This window comes from Camelus ferus, chromosome 3 (genome assembly GCF_009834535.1).
Source record: "Camelus ferus isolate YT-003-E chromosome 3, BCGSAC_Cfer_1.0, whole genome shotgun sequence".
Lineage (NCBI taxonomy): Eukaryota > Metazoa > Chordata > Mammalia > Artiodactyla > Camelidae > Camelus > Camelus ferus.
The window spans coordinates 60930362-60952885 of NC_045698.1; the positions used below are offsets into that span (position 1 = coordinate 60930362).

The 22524-nt window shown below is 37.5% G+C and overlaps 1 protein-coding gene and 1 long non-coding RNA gene across 2 annotated transcripts in view; one reads left to right on the plus strand and one right to left on the minus strand.

Moving 5' to 3' along the window:
- The window catches only part of ADGRV1 (adhesion G protein-coupled receptor V1), a 471409-nt gene that overhangs the window by 132977 nt on the left and 315908 nt on the right, over window positions 1-22524 (plus strand). Inside the window, exons 44-53 of the mRNA XM_032475997.1 lie at window positions 252-427; window positions 1244-1368; window positions 4359-4516; window positions 4607-4753; window positions 5098-5205; window positions 7944-8208; window positions 8945-9067; window positions 16528-16750; window positions 17077-17281; window positions 20493-20639. Of these exons, the coding sequence (XP_032331888.1) occupies window positions 252-427; window positions 1244-1368; window positions 4359-4516; window positions 4607-4753; window positions 5098-5205; window positions 7944-8208; window positions 8945-9067; window positions 16528-16750; window positions 17077-17281; window positions 20493-20639 (1677 nt within the window). The remainder of the gene's footprint in view (window positions 1-251; window positions 428-1243; window positions 1369-4358; window positions 4517-4606; window positions 4754-5097; window positions 5206-7943; window positions 8209-8944; window positions 9068-16527; window positions 16751-17076; window positions 17282-20492; window positions 20640-22524) is intronic.
- Window positions 7816-20639, minus strand: LOC116662248. Its single transcript, XR_004318281.1, has 3 exons — window positions 20630-20639; window positions 17727-17733; window positions 7816-7898 (listed from the first exon to the last, which is right to left on the minus strand). It is a non-coding gene; the product is annotated as an uncharacterized LOC116662248 (long non-coding RNA).

Genomic DNA, 22524 nt, shown 5'->3' on the forward strand with positions numbered 1-22524 from the left:
TATCTTCAAATGACATAAATACTTATTTTTAGACATTTCAGTGGAGTATGTCACAGTGTTGAAGATCTTGAAAGTTGTAACTTGAAACAGTTGTAACTATTACATTATAAGGACCAGTATTAACATAAAAAAGAGGTGATGTTTTCCAAACACGATGTTTTTTGTTGTCAGAAATGTTTAGCACATTACTCTATATGTGTGTTGCAAAAATACTGTATTCTAGTAACTTTATCTTTTGATTGTGTTTTCAGGCCCTGCATATATCTGCCATATTGGACACGGAACCAGAGATGGATGAGCATTTTGTCTGCACCTTGTTTAATCCGACTGGTGGTGCTAGACTAGGGGCGCGTGTTCAGACACTGATCACAGTTTTGCAAAACCAGGCCCCTTTGGGGCTGTTCAGCATCTCTGCACTTGCAAATAGGTATGGTTTGTTCAGAAAGAAATTATCACTGCTGAAGCTAAGTAGGAAATACCTTTTGACATGAAGACAATGCAAAAGCAAATTGATCTCTGACGATTGTAATGGGGACTTTTAAAACGAGCTCTGGCAGATAGATCCAGAGAGGCCATTTGCCCTTCCGTAACAGGGAGCATCAGAAACCTAAGCTTGTCCTGTGTATGCTGTCGCTAGAATTCTTACATTCTCAGAATCTACCCTTTCAGGTGAAAGCACTATTTTATGTTTTTAATATTAAAAAGTAAGGAATAATGTAAATTATATTTAGCTGCTCAAACCAAATGACTGACTCTTCAAACATATATTAACATGATTGTAGTTTTAAAATTCCTTGTGGAAACTGACAAATATTTATTTTTTAATATCTCAGAAATATTCCGATAGATCTAGTTTTATTAATATGTCAAGAATTTCCTGATTCATTTTTCCCTCTAAAATGTATTTAGTTTATGTGAGAGGAAACTTAGGAATGACAAAGCTTTATTTATTTTAGAATATGTAATGTGAATTTACTGAATTTCTGACTCGGTATTCTCTACAGTCATAGTATCAGATCATAGTGCTTTTTAAAATCTTTATAAATGAGTATTTTTGAGCTCTGGAGTCAAGTCTTGTTCCTGCATAAAATTTGTAGATGGTTCTCATCTAGACTTGTGTAAATTTAAAAATGTACTATACATATACTAGCAATGCTATATATATATATATATATTTAATATATATTTAATATGTAGAAATTATATTCTTTTTCTGTTTTCTGCAACCATTTGTTTCTTTTAGAGCCACCTCTGTAGACACTGAAGAAGCCAACAGGACTGTGTATTTAAATGTGTCACGTACTAATGGCATTGATTTAGCCGTGACTGTGGAGTGGGAGACAGTTTCTGAAACAGCCTTTGGCATGAGTATGTTTAGTTTCTTATAACAGCAAAATTCTACAACCAAGAAAGATTACATGTATAAAATTTACATTTCCTCCATGAATTGTATCTTACAGATCTGTTGAAAATGTAGAACAGATATGTAGTTCTTTTATTGCATTCATAAATATTTATTGAATGCCTGTCCTGTGCCAGGCATGATACTGATCTCATGGAATTTAGAATTTAGGAGGAGATGGAAATAAATCAAATAAGTAAAAATCAGTGTGTAGTTTGAAGTATAATGTTTTAAAGGTGAACTAAGAGTGGTGAGACCATAAGGGAATGCTTACCAGGGTATTCATGTTTGAACTGAAACTGAATGATGAGTAGGGATTTTGCAAGGACCTGATTGGAGGAACATGGAGGAGAACGTGGAAAGCTATCAAAGCAGAAGTCTAGAAGCACAAAAAAGCATAAGTGAAGAACTGAAGAATAGACAATGGGTTTAGAAATAAAGGGGCATGTTGAGTTTGGAGAGCGAGGTAAGACCAGATCATTGAAGAACTTGAATATGTCACATGCATTAGACTTTATTCTAGGGTTATGGAAAGTCTCTGAGTAGGCCAAGTATGAGGGAAGATTACCATGTATATATATGTGGGTGGTGTGATCATATTTACATTTTGAAGATATCATTCTTGGTACCATATAAAGAACAGTTCGGCACAGGAGAAATGAGAGGATAAAGGAGACAAACAAAAGGGCAACAAATGATGGTAACTTGGACTGGGTGATGGATTGGATGTGAAGAAGTTACCTGAGATGTCTCCTAGGTTTCTGGCTTGTGCAGTTGGATGGAGAGTCATGCCATTCAGTAAGAAAGGGAGTACTGAACGGGAATGAGGTGTTATTTTGGTGAGGGGAGTAAACTATTTGCATTTGAGTTAATAACTTTTTTAAATTGAAATACAGTTAGTTTACAATGTTGTGTCAATTTCTGGTGTACAGCATAATAGTTCAGTCATACATGTATATACCTATATTCATTTTCATATTCTTTTTCATTATAGATTACTACAAGTTATTAAATATAGTTCCCTGTGCTACACACACAAACACACATATATACACATATATATAGTGGTTAGTATCTGCAGATCTCGAATCCCTAGTTTATCCCCTCCCATCCCCTTCTTCCCCTGGTAACCATAAGTTTATTTTTCATGTCTATGAGTCTGTCTAGGCTCAAAAAGATCTCTGCTGAAGAGAGAAATTTGGGAACCTTTAGCGTGCACATGGATTTTAAAGTCACAGAAATTGATGCAAACACTTGGAAAGTGAGACTGAAGATAGAGAAGGGAAGAGGGCCCAGACTGAGCTCTGAGAAGCCTCAAATTGAATGGCTAGGGAGAGGAGAAGGAGACTTAGAAGATCTGGTGAGAAACTCAGGGAAAGGTGGGATTACAGGCAGCAGCAGAAGAGCATTTTAAAAAGAAAGGAGGTAAATTGTGTCAGCTGCTGGTGAAAAATCCAGTAACAGGAGAACTGAAAAAAAAATAACTGTTGTAATTAGCAATACAGTAGACATAAAATGGCAAGAGCTATTTGTATAGATGGATGCTAGCCGAATAACATTTTGAATGGAGGCGAGGAAATGGAGACCTCAAATATAGGCCACTAGTTCAAGAAGTTTGGCTGAGAAGGTAGGACCTAGCAAGAGTAGTGATGGAGTGTAGGATTCAGGATTTTTTGTTTATTTGTTTAGTTTGGAGAGGCCTAAGCACATGTAAATGCTGATGGAAAAGGCCTAGTAGATAGAGAAGGATGGAATATGTAGAAGAGAAAGAGGGTTAATTAATAATGGTACAATTGCCTGGAAGGCAGGAAGAGATGGAATGCAAAAAAGAAAGATTATGGTTTCTAATTTGGAGTTATCTCATTAGAGTTTGGACTCTGCATGTATTTTGTGGAAATGCTTGTGAAAGTATATGACATTTAAGAGATTCTTAAATGTCAGCAGGCGTTGTTTGTTCTTCATTCACCGTCTTCCTGAATTAGAGTAGGGAAGGATTTGACCATATGGTCAGGACTTCACTGGAAAACATTCAGACTCTTAATGCAAAAGCTGTGATGTACCTTTAAAAGGTGGCAAAGCAGGAATTTAGAATAATGGGTTTCTGGGAAAGAAAATCACTAATGGATAGCACATAAAAGGCATAGACATTATGACTTTCTGAAGTGGTAATCTAAAAACGATCAGTAATTTACAAAGACCCTAGGTTTCAAGTGTGGCGTTTGTTCTTGTTGCATCATGTTCACACCACTGAAGTTGAAAAAGAACTTTCTATGGGAAACTGTCATATAATAGAATATAGAAGATTTTTAAAAGGTGTTCTTTATTAGATAGAGTTTTTTTTTTGTCTCCATTTAATTGTACAGAATTTTAGGACATGTACCTGTTATAGCAGGTGATAATACTTGAAAGCCATTTGTAGGAGATGAGTCTGCTTTGGCATTCATAAAATATATAACATGTAAAGCTAGAAATCATTGGATGGGGATAATTTCAAATGAATAGTGTTTAAGTTTTTAAAAGCTAACATTTAACATGTTTCCATAAAAGATATTTATTATTTTTAAATTTCTCAGTTATATTTTTGTCATCTTTATATGTATTTTAAAATTTCTCAGTTATATTTTCAAAGCTGATAAAAACCATTCTGAACATATTTTCCTGTAAGATACACATTTGCTATTTATTTATAAATATACTCTGGAAAAGTCTTTGTGAGTTTAGAGCAGGGTATTAACCATTTTTCTTGTCTTTTTAAATTGATATTTTTAGTTACTGTTTTAAAGTTCTCTAATTTGTCTCTTCTCTGTCTTTCTCATACACACATGCACATAGATCATGGAAGCATCTTTATTTGTAGTAACAAACTCACTTAATTTCAGTGTTTAAACAACAAACTTAGAATAGGTGAAGTTTGGAGAGGATTTTACACAAGCAAATCATGATTTATCTTTTCCAGGGGGAATGGATGTCGTGTTTTCTGTATTTCAAAGTTTCTTGGATTCATCTGCTTCTAGCTGGTGTTTCCTGACTTTGGAAGATTCAGTTTACGGTGTAATGTTAAGAAAATTGTCTTCTACTGTTTACCGATGGCAGGGGATTTTTGTTCCACTTGAGGTAAACATGACCTGTTTTACAGTACACAAACTAAAACACACATGTGGATTTTGGATGCCTCATGAATTACTGTTATTCCTTGTTTCCTAGGATTTAAGTATAGAAAATCCTAAAACCTGTGAGGCCTTTAATATTGGTCTTTCTCCCTACTTTGTGATTACTCATGAAGAAAGAAATGAAGAAAAGCCTTCTGTTAATAGTGTGTATACACTCACATCTGGATTCAGATTATTCCTGGTAAAAAAAAAAACAAACTTCACTTACTTTGTAGATTGCTTAATTTAAAGACAAATCAGATTCAGTGAGATTGATCTGAATACAAGATAGTGTACATTCTCTGTTAATGTGAAAAGGGCTAAAAGGGCTTAAAAACAGGTTGATACACATTTTGGCAGAGTGTCTTAGTCCAGGGATATTTTTGTCTGTTTTGGAACGACACCTCAATAGGCATAGCTAGGGATCAGAAGGAGTTTTCAAGTTTTGAACTTCAAATATTTACTTATACTGTTACTGTATTTAGAGCCTTTCTTAGTTAAATTTTCCTTTAAATTTTTATTCCCACTGTTCTGTCTTCCTTGCAGGTACAAACGATCATTATTTCACAAAGTTCTCAAGTAAGGTATTTTACTTCAGACAGTCAAGATTATTTAATTGTTGCGAGTCAAAGAGATGATTCTGAATTAACTCAGGTTTGATTCTTTTAAAATGAATTTTTTTTCTTTTTGATATCACAATTGAAACACATCAAAGATGTAGTCTGTAGGTTTAGTGTAAAAGAAAACCATCATTTGATTGTGGTAAAGTAGTAAAGAAGAATATAGATATTGGTTAGTCACAGTCAGTTTTTAAATGATAGAAGTTATGAATATTATATTGTCTTCAAGAGCCAGAGCAAGTGTAATAATAAGCATGAACTTTTAATTTTAGAATTTAATTGCATTAGAAAACATTGTGGAGAAAAATCACACAACAGGATAGATGGAATCACTGATAATTCATGCTTAGCATTGCCAAAAGGGCACTCAGCATCACCCTGGAAATCCCATGTTTCTCTAGTAAACTGTATCTCACTATCCTAATGATATTTATTTGATAATTTTTGTCATTCCTCAGACTCCCATACCTGCTTCTCATCTCTTCACTGTCAGCTCGTGACTTTGTTGAAAACTACCAGAAAGGAGCTTCCTCATCTTCCCAACACCAAATTCAGAAACCCTCTCAAAACCCAGTCTTACTCCTCCCGCCTGTTGTGCAGGAGGAAATGTTTCTCATGTGAAAGCCAGGCTCTTCACATAGGTGCCCCTCTCGTCCTCATAAGGGTTAGTTACTCTGTCTCATGCTGGCGTTCCCAGCACCTCTTTCTCGGTCAGGTTATTGCAGTCAGTGTAAATGCGGCCTCTCCAGGCTTAAAAAGTAATTTCTCTCCTGATCTCATCCCCCTTGGCTTGCTGTTTCATTTCTTTCTCCCCTCTGTAGTCAGAATCTTGAAAGAATTTTCTGCTTGCTTTGTAAACTTCCTCACAGTCACTGATGACGGCTGGCGAATATAGTGGGTGTTTTTCTGTCATTATTTTACGTTACTTCCCATCAGCACTTGACACTTGCCTCATCCTCAGATTTAAACCGTCTCTTCTCTTGATCATCGAGATACCACACAGGTTTTCATTCTGTCTCTCTGTGTCATCCTTCTCAGTCTCCTTTGCCACTTCCTTCTCCCTTTTCTGAACTTAGATACCTTGGACTTTTTCAGGTTCAGTTTTGGTTCAAAATTTTTTTTTTCTTTCTCTTCACTCACTGAGTATTTTATCAGTCGTGTGGCTTTAAGTATCAGCTATAGGATGTCTTCCAGATTTACCTTTCCTCTGTATTCTAGGCTTCATAAAATAGAATGTCTCTTGGCATATCCACTTAGATATCTCTTAGGTATCTAAGATTTAACATATCCCAAACTAAACTTGAAATTGTCCCTGTGACACTTGTTTCAGGTGTTTGCTTTCATCTCGGGAAATAGCAGCCTTATAAATGCAATTGCTCAAGATAGAATGCTGGGTTACAACTTTCTTGATTTTTCTTTGTTACTCATTCACATCTAATTTATTATTAAGTGTTTCTCATTCTGTCTCCTGATGCTGCTTTGAGTACAGATGTTTCTTTTCACCTCTCCTTCTTCCTCCCTAATCTGGGTCTCCAGCACTTCCCACCGCACTAGCAGAGTACCTTCTGTTTGGTCTCTGAACTTCTCTGACATCTTCAGATCCATGTTCCATCAAGGAACTGGAGCAATCTTTTAAAAATATTAATTCATTGTTGTCCCTTATTAATTCATTGCTGTTCCTTATTTGAAAATTATTCAGTGATTTCTAATTATGTTTGGAATAGATTCCAAATTATTTAATTTGGACTGTAAATAGGATAACCCTATCTTCTTATTGGCCCAGCACAGTACTGGATTATGCCTGTTGTCTTGACTCACTTGCTAAGGTTGTCTCCTTCACTCTCTCAAGGTTCCCTGTGGTAAATTACATGATCACCTTAACAAAAGGTACCTTGTAGTCTTACCTCTCCAGGTTTATCTTTGTTCCCCCAGTTCCCCGATGCCATCAACTTCATTCTAGCTGGACCAGTCTTCAGATTATGATACACGTCTTCTGCCTTAGAAACTGTCATGTTGTTCCTTCTAACTTTACTTCCCTAGTACACTCATAATTCCCTGTTATACCATCCTAACTGTTATCTTGAGCACTTGTCTCAATGTAATAATCAGGCATTTATTTAATTATTGGTGTGTTTATTGTTTACCTTTTCCTAGCTGTTAGTAAGATCCATAAAGGGAAAAGGCACTCTATCCGTAACTTCTAGCAAACTGCCTGGCTCATGCAAGGTTCCCAGTTACTGACTGAGTAAATATAATTCTTTGGGAAATTGACCAGATTACATAAGAAATCAGACAGATTGGGGTTTTTTAAATTTTTAGTTTTAAATACACGAATACTCACCTGAAACCTTGTATGCATTGCCACCTTCAGGACTGAAACGTTTAGGTGTTTCTCTTTATATGGCTTGAGCAGTGTGTATTGATAATACAGCATTAGAATACAGCATTTCTTATCCAGTTCTAAAATTTTTGTATTTAAACTAATTCTGTCTTATTTTTGTCTTCCCTCTTCTCTTGCTGTCACCTACCCCTGCCCAGATGTATATTTGAAATTGATTTATTTCCAGATGACTTCTCTTCCACTCAGTCTGTGTGTGTGTACTCAGGCACACACACATATACGCACACACTGGCAGAGGGAGTGGGCGGTGAGAGGGAGGGTCAGTTTTGGTATTTTCTCATTGACAAAAGTATTTTTGTAACTGGAAGATAAACATCTGATATTGGCTCCTCCCTAGTCCTGAGGGTTCTGTATTTGAACCTTCCCTGCAGGTCTTCAGATGGAATGGAGGAAGCTTCGTGTTGCATCAGATGCTCCCCGTCCGAGGTGTGCTGAGCATGGCCTTGTTCACCAGAGGAGGCGCTCTGTTCTTAGCTGTTACCCAGGCAAATGCAGGGCCAAACTCCCTGTTACTCAGGTGGTCTGGCAATGAGTTTATCAACTTTCAAGAAGTGCCCATCAGTGGGACAACACAAGTGGAAGCCTTGACTTTAGGCGATGATATTTACTTAATTTTTGCCAAAACTATCTTTCTAGGTGAGAAGATACAGTGCTTGCAAAGCATACATATCATTAAAATTATTTTGCATTATATAGTCTGTTCATATGAAAATGCTCTTGTAATAATTTTGCAGCTAATCCTTAGAATGTTTCTTGATGGACCTAAGTATTGACTGTCGGCTACAAATGGATTTTGGGAAAAAAGAAAAACATTTTATATGTTATGTCCATAATCTTGAGGTGTTCTGAACCACTACTTAAAAGATATTAAAATAAAGTTGGGGATGGGTGGGTAAAGTAAAAGATCTGTGATGATCTTACACCCAGAGTGCAAATAGGTAACTTTTTATATGACTATACTTGGAATGTCATTGATGATCTCTGGTGGTAAGAAGTAGCGCTAAGCAGCTTTTGATAAGACAGTTTAAAAGTATTCTCTGAAAACAAATATGCGTTTTTCTGTTTAGTAGAACTTTCATAGGTAAAATTTCAACATCCCTAAAAAGAAAATACCTGTTACTATTCTCTGTTTGGTATCAGGTCATGATTAGTGGCTAACCATGTATGTATTCCATGTTGTAAGTGCAAAAAGACTTTTGAAGTGCTTCCTAGTAAGTCATATTTTTGTTTAATTGAATGAATTTTGAGGAGTGTCCTACTAAATTTGTTTTTTAATTAAATTTAATATTTTAATTATAATTTTACTGTGTAATTTTGTCATTTTTCCCTGTAACTTTTGCCTTCAGATTTGACTTTTATTCTCTTATTGTAGGAGATCAGAATTCAATTGAAATTTTCATCTGGGAGATAGGAAAGGCTTCTTTCAGATATTTTCAATCCCTGGATTTTGCTGCTGTTAATAAGATCCACTCCTTCACACCAGCTTCAGGAATAGGTAAGGGCTTTTAAACTGATAAAAAATCCTAAAGGCAGAGTGGAAATCTAAGATTGTAATCTCATTGAATTAGCAGTATTGTCACATTGCCAGATTCTGGGTGTTTTAATAAGGATGTAAAATCAAGATCTTTATAATAGTATTTCCGGAAATACTAGAATTTCAAAAGGATAGATGCTTTTAAAATGGGCATTGTGCTTGAGAAGAATCAGAGTGACTAAAATATGGGTGAAAATATTAGTGAAAGTTAAATAAAGGTAATACGTTTCTTTTGTCTAGGGAATACATGAAGTGTGACATTGCAAATATATATTTAAATATGAAGGTGTTTATAAGGTGATAACAAGTATCTGCATCTGAGAATTTTTTTAAAAGTCAGAAAGTGATTGTGAAAATGCTGCTGTCCTCCTTCACTCTCCCCGCCTCCTCCTACAGTCTGAAATCCTTTCTTGGTCCTCTGTACTTTAGGTCCACATGTCAGAAATATAAGCAGTATTTTAAATCTTGATGGTTTCTGGAAACAAAGTCTATTACTGAGACCCCAAGGGGTTAATGCTATCTGGAGGCTGCAGGATTATTTCAGTGTTGGTAAGAAATTACTGGGTAGGCTAGTGGCAGTAAGGTGAAGAAGCCAAGGGCAGTTGGCGTGGTGGGGTTGGGGGCTGCCTCCCAGAGCACTGATAATCAGTGTCTTCTGTTGAGGTGCCGAGAGAAACTTAGAAGCCAATCCTGAGAGGCTCAGCAGACAAGTCTGGATGGATCAGAGTCCCACTTTTAAACTGAGGCACAGCAATTCAGCGTGAATTGAACAACATTTATTAATTAGACGTTATATGTAAGTCGGTGTTTAAAGTTATGAAGAATTCCTTGCCTTCAAAGGTTTAATGTCTGATTGGAGAGGCAAGAAAAGTATTAAGATAATAATTCAAGGTGGAGTAGCAATACCATTTGCTGTGTGAGTGATAGAATTGGAGTGGTTAAGAGGTCTCAGAGGGGAGCTTGAGCTATGCTTGGGGAGATTGGTAGGAAATATTGTGGACAAGGGGGAAGGTGTGAGCAGAAGAGAAAGGCAGAAGTGTCTATGGCATTGAGTGTGCAATGAACAGACTGCAGTGAGAGGACAGAGGCTTGGACTTGGAATGTGGTGCTGGCAGGACTGGGAACCTAGGCAGAGCCTGTATGGGAAGGTCTGGAGTGTTGGGCTCTTGGGTTGAACTGTGTCCAGGGGTAGTCCAGTGGTTCCCAAACTTTTTGGTCTTAGAAACTTTTCACCCTCTTAAAAATTTGAGAACCTCTAAGAGTTTTTTGTTTGTGTGGATTCTATCTATTGATATTTATTATATTAGAAATTAAATCTGGGGAATTTAAAAGATATATATTAATTCATTTTAAAATGAAGCAGTGAACTCATCACCTGTGCACATAATTAATAGGTGTTTTAATTAAAAAAAAAACCCTAGATTTTCCAAAACAAGAACTTTGTAGGAAGAGTGGCGTTGCTTTTTTGTTTTTACAAATCTCTTTGACGTCTGGTTTGATAGTTGGATCCCCATGTCTGCATCTCTGATTGAGCCCATTGCAGTAATACCAGTCATCTGGCCTGTGAGAAATCCCCCTGTGCACTCAGAGAGTGAGTGAACTGGGCAACATCTTAGTATTGTTAAGAAAACAGTTTTGCCCTCACAGGCCCTCTAAAAGGGTCTCAGGAACTCTTAGAGATCCATGGACTATGCTCTGAGCATTACTGAGGTGGAGAAATCCTTGAAGGCATTTCAAAGGTCGGTGATGATCAAAGGCGTTTTATGCGTCCACCTGGCTTTAGTGTGTAGAATGTGCTGGGTGCAGTTTGTAGCTGCCCAGGCCAAAGTGATGTAGATCCCCTAGTGGGTGGTTAGAGGTGAGGAGCTGAGACCGGAAGATCAGTAAGAGGACAGGTCGACACATGGGGGTAGTTGAACTCACAGAAATTAAAAACCTAATATAGTTTCCTATGCTATACAGTATAAACTTGTTTGATATATTCGATATCTTGTAGCTTATGGTGAAAAAGAATATGAAAACAAATATATGTATGTTCATGTATGACTGAAACATTGTGCTGTACACCAGAAATTGACACAACATTGTAAACTGACTATACTTCAATAAAAAAAAAAAACCTACAGAGTAAATGCAGTTGAGGAGGGTAGAGGATTTGGCATGAATACAGGAATCTATTCTTGCATTTTTCTCTTTGGTGTCCTCCTGAGACAGGAAGAGGGCAGGGCACAGCCATTTAAGGAATAACACAGCAGTTAACACCAGAATGGCGAAATATTCAACCCTCAGTAGGCCTTGAGGCTCAAGATGGTGGGAGATTTGACTTGCAGTAGACCTTGAGCTTCATTATACGCCCATTGTAACATATTAACATAGTGAATAACATGCCCACAGGCACCCATGACAGTCCCAAGGCTAGCCACAAAAGGTCACAGTGGGAAATGGCCAACTTCCTGGGAATCCCAGCCCCTTCCCTAGGCTAGTTAGACTGGTCCTTCCACTTATTAGCATACGAAGCTACCAAGCCCATAAAAACTGGCAATACTGCCCCTCACGGCTGCCCCGCTCTCTCTCCCTCTTTGGAGACAGCCTGTGCTCTGTCTGTGGAGTGTGTACCTACTTTTACTCTAATCTGACCATCCAACCTCCACACCTTGTGGCCTTTTTCTTGCCTTTCAATATATCTCTGTAAATAAATCTACCTTTACTCAACTGTGGCTTGCTCTTGGATTCTTTCCTGTGCAAAGCCAAGGACCACACCTGGTGGGGCATGTCCCAGGGGCTCAACTGAGTCATGGGATACAGCCCTCCTCACGCCCCACATCCGTTTTCCTGCATTACTGCTGCTGCTTTCTCTCTCAGGCACTGTACCCTTTAGGCACTGCCACCTTCAGGCACTTTCACTGCTGACCAGGAATCAGAGGTTGTTCACCTCTCATTTTTAGTAGATTGTTTATCTCATTGTCCTTTGCTTCCCCATGTCCTACTCCCTCCTCCTCAGCCCTGCGTCCTCCCATACGTCCATGCTGTGTTCTCCCCACGTTCTGCGCACGTCTTCCAGCCTCCACACCAGTTCACGCTGCAGTCAGTCCTGGGTTTGTCTGCTTTGCTCATCCTCTTCTTAAATAACTTCTCTTTACATTGTCAGCCTCTGCCAGACCCGGTCTGTGATGTCACCCTATGATATACAACTCTGTGACTTATCATTCACTCAGCAGTTCATTAACTGAGTAAATCACATAGCTTTCATCAAGGATTTGTTTAGTTTTTGTCTACTTGTCTCTAATTTTGTGTCTTTAGAATTTTTGCTTCTTCTTACCTCAAGTTTTCAAGTGGACTAACTACGTCTACTTGAATCACTTATTATAATGCAAATAGTCCCTAATGAGTGTTTTTAAGGATGAAGAGTGCTGCCTGAATGGGCCATTAATTGAAGTTATAGAATTCCCTATAAAGACTTAAAAAAAAAGAGAATAGTCATACCTTCTAAAAGAATTTGTGAAAAATTCTGCCAGAGGCTTGTGACGGGACCCATTGTGAAGTCTCTATTTCTTTTGCTTCTGTGACTGGAGGATGTAGAAGTATGGAAAGATTATAGGTAATGATTTAGAATGACTTATTATAGATCCCCTGAAAGCCAAAATTACGCATTAATAATATTCAAGGACTTTCTTATTTTGAGTGTGTCAAATATTTTATTAAAAGTGTAGATTGGAGCCATGACTATGAGAATTACGTATTTACTCTGGTTAATGACTTGACAGAGATTATTGGGTGGTGACTGAATTCTTTAAATGGAAGAGGAAGAATGATTATGACAAAGACTGCAGAGATGTATAAACCCATCTGTCCTTTCTCCCTTTTCTCCTTTATTATTTAATAGATATGTCTTAGTGCCAATTAGGTGCCAAGCACAATGGTAGACCCTGAGGAAACAAGGATAGGCAAAATCAGATATAGTTTCTGCCCTGAAGAAGTTAAACATCTGATAGGGAAGAGAACCATTATATATGATCACACAAATAAATTTTAAGCTACAAACAGATAACTGCTATGAAAGTATAAAATACTCCCATAATACAAAATGGAGAGGACATGACCTGGTCCAAGGGATGCTCAGGAAGCCTTCTAAGGAGGAAACATTTAATTGGGAACTACAAGGTGAGTAGGAGTTAATGGGGCACAGATTTGAGCACGAGGCAGCCTCCAGCAGCATGCAGAGGGCAGAGGGTGGCAGTGGGCATGTGCTTTTAGGAAAGAACCAGAAAGAGGCCAGTGTGGCAGTGAGAGGCGAGTGGTACGGGTATAACCGAAGGTGTAATCAGATGGGCAGATAGGGACTTACAGGGTTCTTGTCTTTATCCTTAAAGTATTAGGGTGCCTTTTGTGAGAATGTGATGAGGAGATGGAGAAAGAGAAGGTTGCAGAGAGAGAAAGAGAGAGAGAGAGAAACAGACACAGAGACAGAGACTGTGTGCAGGTGTGAGTGTGAGTGTGAGTGTGTGTGTGTGTGTGTGTGTGTGTGTGTGTGTTTTAAAAAAAGAGCTTTGAGTGCCAATAGGAGAAAAACTTAGAGGCTGGTAAAAGAGAATGTCTGAACACAAGCTGGATCAGTGGACAGTTACATCACAATTCAAACCAAATATCTTGAATGTTTGAGCTTGGAAAGTGGTAGGTGATAGGGGTGCAAAATCATAGAAGTGGGTTGAATTCAGAAGCTAGTTTCACAAGTCATAATCCAAGGGAACTGATGATAGATTAGACATGGGGGGTAGGTGAGAGAGAATGTCCGGGTTGACCCTAGTTTCTGCAACGAATGAATGGGTGATAGTCCTCTGGCCATTATGGTGATCACTGGGGGAAAAATCCAGGCTTTGGGGGACAGAGGTACTGAATTTGATTGGGATAAATTGAGATGCCTTTGAGTCATTCATGTGCAGATACTGAATAAGTGTTAACTGGTTGGAGCTTAAAAGGGAGTCCTCGACTGCAGCTGAACATTGGAGGTTTATGCATGAAGAGAGTCATTTTACTACAGACAGAGGTGAAATTGTCTACAAAGAGACTGTGCAGTATGAGAGAAGGGGCCTTCAAACCAACTTTTGCTGAATTCCACTTTTTAAAGGGCAGGTAAAGGAGAATATGTGATAAAAGGAGTCAGAAAGTATGGAAATCTGTGGCTAACGCTTGCTGAATGTTTATTATGTCCCAGGTCCTATTCTAGCGCCTCACTTTATCTCATTTAATCCTCAAAGCTCTGGATGCTGCTGGAAAAACTTACCCCTCCCTCCCTAGTACCTGAGCACTCTCAGTTTCATCAGAACTATCGCCTTTGGAAATCATGGCCTTTGGACATCACTTGTATTAATTCATCCCTTCCTTTATCCCTGTTTCATCACCCTTTAAGAAGACCAAATTCCTGGGGATAAAGAAACTGTTTTCTCCATGTGGTCTTAACATTCTTTGCACCATATGAGCCCTAATTTTCACATGAGATGCTCAACTCTAGCCTCCCCCAACTCTCCAAACCCTTCCATTATGCCCTGTGGAGCAGCTGCACTGTATGTCAAACCTTCCTCAGAATCTTCCCTTCATCTCCTTGCTCTGGAACTCAGCTCTCTCCTGAGGACGCTGCTTCCCATGCAGCCCTCCCTGGCTGCTCTGTCTCTTGCTGGTCCCTCTTTACATTCCCAGATCTCTGAACGTTAGGAATGCTTTATCTAGCACTTAGTCAGAGAAGTTCTCTTTATCTACACTTACTTTTTAAATAATCTTATCCAGTTGCCTTCCTTTGGCATATTTTTGTCTTTTTTAAATAGTTGTGCTAAATGGAAGAGAATTTTATAATCAGGACTAGTTAGAATCCTGTTCCCCAGAGTAGAGATTTAGGGAATTTTTTTCCCCGTGTAAATTCTGTGTCCCAATTTCATGATCTTGAACAAACATAAATGTCTATTTTCTGAGAAAGTAGTTTCTGCATACACATACGCAGCTCCGACATTTCCTACTCTGAATGTCTGATTGTCTATTCGCTGCCTTGTTATCCTAATATGATTGTGTGGAATCAAATAGGGTCTATCTCCAAGGGTTAAGATATATAGTCAGTGATGTTCAGAATACTTTAGTTTATGATTTTGATTTGGACTGTAGAATCAGTTAAACTTGAGAGATGCAGAGATTGATCTGAGGAGTCTGCTCTTTACTGATGTATACAGTTTCACAGAGCTTTTTGAAAACATTTGACTAGTTTTAAAAATGCAAGTTTACTAATAGCAGCCTTTCTTGATCCTTGCTATGTAACAGTTACTGAACTGAAATAGTACTTAAATTAATTACCATAAGTAAACATGATCAGTAGTTCTTGTTATTTAAGAGTAAGGATATGGACTATTCCATTTTAACCTATTGACTAAAATGTTAAAAGAGACTCATGAGTTCTGGTTCTGTGTACTCTTTTAATGCCTGGTTAATCTTATTTGATAACTTCCTATTCCGATGTGTTCTTCCAAGTACTGGAATTTGTGTATGTTTCTCTATGATTTCTCACCTTTCTTCCGAGTTTTAAGTCTGAAGATTGCTTAATGGTATGTACACAGTAAGCCCTCTTTCCCATCCTAATTTTTGTAAATACAAGTAATATGCCATTGCTTTGAATTATTGACAGCATGTTTTCCTACTAACATCTCAAAAAGCATTGACAGAATATACACCAAGATCATAAATTTGTTAATATCCTTGGACACCTTTAAGAATTTATCAAGTGAAAATAATTAAAATGATGAACCCTGTCTCTCACTAATATTGAAAAGTTAGTAAATAGCAGTAGACATCCAATGTAGGAGAATTATTAAATATATTTAAAGGTCAGCCCTAGGATTAGTGTCTATGCATTAAAATTATAAATCTGAATGTAGCAAAATATAAAACTATAATATATATACTAGAAATACAGCATTAAGCTTTTTAATTAACTTTTTAAATTTAGACTGTTTATAACTATGTCAGTTATAAATTCACGTGGATGATGACTGGAAAGAAAAATACAAAACTGAAACATTTAGTGGTGGGATTATGGGTATTTTTCAGTTTTAAAAACATCCTACCGTGGTCTCCAATAAATAAATAAATATTAAGATGAATACAAAAGAATCCAGAATCCGTTGGGTTTTATCATCCAGTGATTTTTTTTTTTTTAAATTAAGTGGATTGTGGGTACATTGTCAGGCTGACTTGATTGTTCCACGGTATTTACAAATTATTATTTTTATCCAGTTGTTTCAGAAATTGAATCGTATTTAGTTACTTCAGCAATCAAAAAGGAACTTTGAGAGGTGGGAGGGTTTTGCTGAGCTACCCATGCAGGGAGTGTGGGATATGACATTCACATTTCATTCTCTCTGCCTTTTCTTTCCTTCCTGCAGTCCACATACTTCTTGTTGGTCAAGCTGTGTCTGCTCTTTACTGCTGGAATTCAGAGCTGAATCAGTTCTCTTTTATTCTGGAAGCACCTTCTGCACTTGAGGCAGCCTCTGTTACAGTAAAGTCCCTTAATTCAAGCAGGAATTTGATTGCTCTGGCGGGAGCCACCCACTCACACCTATACGAACTGGCCTACATCTCTGGCCAGTCTGACTTTATTCCCAGGTAGGTTCAACATTTTATGCTGAGTGTCTTTATCTCACCATAATTTTATATGATATCTAATTTCTAAGTCTCTCTTTAGTGACTGAAAAAAGATATAAAATATAAGAGCTATTTATAAGCCACAAGTTTGGTTATTATCCATTTTTAATATCTATTTTACTCAGTTAATCAGTATTATATGAACATTTTGTATGGAAATTTTACTTATGAAATGTGATTTCTGAAAACTTTCAGTAATAATGTTATGAGAGTGTTATGGTTAATCTACCATTTGTATGTCTTTAATTTGTTGTAGTTGACTTACTTATATATACTTCTTATGCTAGTTCAGGTGAATTGATATTTGAACCTGGAGACGAGGAAGCTGTAATAGTGGTGAATATCCTTGATGATATAGTTCCAGAGGAAGATGAATCCTTCAGAGTTCAGCTTAAAAATCCCAAAGGAGGAGCAGAGATTGATATTAATGGTTATGTAAAAATAACTATTCTGTCCAATGATGATGCCTATGGAGTTGTTGGATTTGCTCAGGTAAAGATCCCACACTTAGAAATCAAATGATTTATTCATTGTATTTATTTATTAGCTGCTATCAGCACTCAGTGAGTCACATTTTTAGTGTCTTAAGCCTCTCTTCTTTTCCTTTCCCTGCTTCACTCCCTACTCTGTATTATGTGGTGAATTCTATTGATGCTTGCAGTTTACAGACTTACACACTGGACCTTGGAGTCAACTTGTCTTAAACTTTTTTATTTGTACTGATCCCTTTTATAAGTTTAAGTTTGAAATATACCAGTTGGCCTTGGTCCAGGAGTTTGGCTCTGCTGTTACCCTTGTTTCCAGAGAGTAATAGTGAAGCAGATTGCAAATATAACGTACACTGCAAATATATTACTGTCGTTTGCCTTTGTTACTTCTGTGTATTGAGAAAAAGAGAGAGAGAGAGGTTTTGAAGGACAGCAGTTGACCTTGCTACCTAAACTCTTTCCCATATGAGCCCTGTAGTGTGATCATGAAGTTGACCTATGAGGGAAATTGAAAGTGTTTGGAGAATTGGGGTGGAAGATCATTGTGCTCTAACTCGCACTTTAAACGGGCATTCTGTTCATAGAATTGACTCTAGGTTATAAGTGGGTAAGGACAGAAACAGACCAGTTGGAGACTGCCTGCAATGATTCAGCAACAAATGATAGAACTGTGGGTGCAGAAATGTGCCTTTCACCAAGATACTGGCCACCGCTAGGAAGAGTAGTCTTGGGGGATAAGTGAGGAATTTTGGACTTACTAATGCCCTGATTCCATTGCTTGCAAGGCGTTGTAGGATCACAGTGTTAACTCAGTCTGTCCCATCTCTGGAGCCAAAGGCAAGTCAGCTTCCTCTGAGGCAGCTCTGCCCAACAGAAACGTAATGTGAGCCCCTGGGTAATTCTAAGTGTTATAGAAGCCACGTGAAAAAAGTGGAGAAAAAAAAAAAAAAACAAAAACAAAGCCGGTGAAATCAGTTTTTATATTATATTTTATTTGACCCAGTGTATTTCATGAAGTATTATCGTTTCAGCATGCATTCAACATAGAATTATTGATGAAATATTTTCCATCCTTTTCTTCATGCTTTGTCTTCAAATCCAGTGTACATTTTTCCAGTCTCAGACAAGTCACATTTCAAATAGCACTTGAAATGGCCGGTGGCTACAATGTAGGACAGTTTAGCTCTCAGATATGAGCTGTGGGGGAGGGTTAGAAAGAGAGAAGCCTACCTCTGTCCCCACTAGGTATTCACATGACCTGTTTCCTCACTTTGTTTCCTCTCTGCTGAAATGCCATCTTACCAGAAAGCTCTTTTCTGATGAAAGATTGCAACTCCCACCATCCTACTGCAGCTTTTAATTTCTCCTTGCTCTTCCTACGGCACTTATAATGGCCTACTTTGTCTATTGTCAGTTTCTTTTTACTGAAATTGAGGAGTATGCTCCCTGGCATATTGCTTTCTTCATAGCTCTCCCTGGGCCAGAAAAGTACCTGGCACACAGTAGGTGCTTACTCTGAACCAGTCATTGTTCAGGAAAGGAAACAGAACACTCACATGGCCTTTTCAGGATCTCATACAGGTTCCTTGGGCAGGAACCCTCCTGCTCTGCTGGCTCGGCTTCACCTTCTCACCCAAAGCCTTACTGCAGATGGAGAGTACATTCTGTTCCTCAAGTATTTAAGCGTAGATCTCTCTTCATGAAGATTGTTTAATAATTGTTATGGAGCTGTGAAATCACTGTGGTTTGATCCTTGCCAATAAATAGTATCCTAGGGTCCTTCAATCCATTTGGTAAAATTCCTCAAGATAAGCCTCTTGTGTCTGGACAACCTCGTTTCAAGATGAGAGTCAGTAGATAATGAGTTTCTTGAATATTTTCTGGCTGTGTTAAATCTTCATTTTACTAACCCTTGTTAATAGAGGGCATGAAGCCAGAGAGAGGCTTCTCATTTTAAAAGGCATTATCTTTTGTGAACAAATTATATGCATATTTTAAAATCAAGACATTTTCTGTAGAAGTGTTTGATTGCCTTGAGCAAGATTTTATTACTATGTAACATCTGTAACAATGTGTTAAAATGCTGTGTAAAAATAGTGCTATAGGATTGGATAGATACTCAAATTAGCATTCTAACTAGAAGCTTTCATAAGCTTAAATGAAATTTTGTAATTTCATTTCAGAAATTGAGGGTATCTTTTTTTTCAGCTTAAGTAAAGGTAAGTAAAAAGAAGAGAAAAATCTTACTGGAAAGATTTTTAAACATCTTTATTGATTATACTTCAATATAAATAAATAAATCAAAAAATTTGATACTCCATATTCTTGCTTTTTTTACCTATGGATAAACCAGGGTTGTTGTAAGAAGAGATTCTCTGGAGTATTAATTTTGAGGAGAAGTTCATTAAATGGCTGGCAAGAGAAGTTGCAAGTGTTAGGCGAGGAATGTTTTAGTCACACAGAGGCAGAAATCAGTTTGGAACAAAGGAAAGAGACAAGGAAGTGTAGATGAGAAGAAGTGAGTAAGGAATTCTAACCTGAGGGAAGGGGATAGTTCTGGCAGGAAAAATAGTTGTAAAGACCACAAGCTAAGAATAAAACATCACCCATGGAAACATTACACATGGAGAAATGTTTCAGAGGATGTGAATTTAAGGATAAGAGACATTTGTAAATAATCATAGAGAGCTCCCTGACTCTTATGATGTCTTTACATTTGGATGGGACCTTGGAGACCACGTAGACCAAATAGTTATTTTATAAACAGGAAATAAAGACCTAGAGGGATTGCCGGAGCTTAACACAAAGGAAGAAAAAGACTTCTTTGTTCCCCTAACTCTGTCTATGACATTTCTCTTCTATGAGCTATTTACATGCTATGTATACTCCTTTAAAAAATGTGTGTGCTTTCTGAGTATAAAAATAATGTATATTTATTGAAGAAAAATTGAAAAATACAGAACCTGGAAGAGAATAAAAATCCTGCAAGAATTTTCATTTACTCTTAGTCTTTTAGCTATTCAAATATGTTCTACTTATTCGTACATGTTTAAAGTAAAATCATGGTCATTCTATATTACTGTTTTTTAAAATAGTTTTTCACTTAATATAATGTTGCTTAGTAGTGTGAAGTTTGTAAATGCATAATAGCACGAAATAGAAGTCTGCTTAGGTAATTTCAAACAACTGTTTATGACTTCCTGTGTATTTTTCAGAATTCGTTATATAAGCAAGTGGAAGAAATGGAGCAAGATAGCCTAGTAACCTTGAACGTTGAGCGCTTAAAGGGAACATATGGTCGTGTAACCGTAGCGTGGGAAGCCGCAGGAAGTATTAGTGATATATTTCCTACCTCAGGAGTGGTATGTAATTTTCAAAATTACAGGCGAGTCACTTTTAAATTATGGTTACTGTTGATGCATGGGACCAAACCCTGCCTTATGGATGAAGTATTTGAGTTTGAGATTCCTACTAATCAACATAGAGAGAGATACAATTTAAGGTTAATTTTATTGTTGTGATTCTTCTTTTTTTTCCCCCTATAATACCAGAATTATCCGTTAAAACATCATCCCTTTTGAGATTCAGTACACTGGTTAGCCAGATTATGGGTGTATTACACTGCCAGAAAGAGAAAACCAACTGTGGCTGGAAACGTGATTTCAATATTTGAGTAGCATAGAAGCAATAAATAGTGAATAAGTCCAAATAAAACAGCCTGGCATATGGAAAAGTTAACTGGGGTTGCTGAGTGATATAGGTTGAGGTTTCTATAAGTCGACTCTGAAATTGGGAGTTGTGGGCAGAAAGTTATTGGGAAGAACAGCTATAAGGAAGTGAGGAAAGCAAGCATGTGCAGAGAGAAGTTGATCCACAGGCAAGAACGCCTGAGGTTGAGGGAGTTCTGGAGCTGAGCTGATCCTTTGGAGTTGTTTCCAGTTCGGGTGAGGGGACTGTGATGTTGCATCCCTGTTTCAGCTGTCTTTCATTTCTGGTCACCTTCTGGTTGGGGCATAACCTTGGGAGAAACAGTTCTCTGCAGCTGAGGGCAGTTCCCAGTGAGAAATACAGAAGCTATTATTCCCAGCACCCTGGGGATGGGTTCATCAGCCCCAAGAAGGGGTCTGGGAAGATGACCACATTATCTACTGTTGGAGGATAGTACACAATTGTGGCACAGGTTCAAGAATGGATTCAGAATGGGCCAAAGAAGTAGATGATTCACAAAGAGGGTTCAAGTAGCCTTTAGAGCCTAACTGGAAGATGGGTTTTCTGCTTGACTTGTCTTAGGTTTCATAGATTAATCTGTGTGTTTTGCCCAAGTGCTTCTTTGAGGGGTGCTTTTAAAAGACCTCTTGTGAAATTGTCTTTAAAAAAGACTGGTGTCATTCTTACTCATGCTTCTCTTCATAATTGTATGACGTTTTCTCCTTTTACTAAAAAAGACAGTTGTGTATTACGGTTCAACATTTTGAGGTTTCTGTATCATTTGAGAGGTGATTGGAGCTTCGTGTTTTTAAGAATATTATGGCAAATTTTATTGCATTTAGTATTTACTTTATTCAAGGTACCAAAACTGTAAGTTGTATTTCTCAGTTTCTTTGTGTTCTGAATTATATTTCTCCAATTAATATTTCTTATATAAGCCTGATTAAAATTATTTCTAATTTTAATGCATAATTGTACCTTAAGTGTACACTGTATTTTGGAGGAATTAATTATTTTATCCAAAGATCAGTAAATTCTGTTAAGGGCTGGACAAAAAATATTTTAGACATTGAGGGCTATATGGTCTCTTTCCCAGCTATCAACTTTGCCTTTGTAGCACAATAGCAGCAAAAGGTAATATGTTATTGAATGAGCTTTGTTGTGTTCCAATAAAACTTTATTTATAAAAACTGGATTTGGCCAAAGGGCAGTAGTTTTCTGACTCCTAATTTTATTAATAAAGCTCTTGAATTTCTGTCCTCAAGTGCCTTTCTTAGGTGGAGCGATGAGTGTCAAGAAAATAGTTCTGTAATGCTAGTTTGAATAGTTACAAATCGCTTGTAGCCATGTTACTGGATAATAAGGTATGAGATAGGGGACAGTGGGAAGTGGCATGGTCAAGAAACAGAAGCCCTATCAGAAAGGACTTCAGATGACTTTTAGCAAATTCAGATTTGACTCTTCAGGCAATGGAGACACAAAGGAGGAGAAAGATGCTGGGATTTCTATCTCTGCCTATCTTTCTCTCTCTATTTCTGC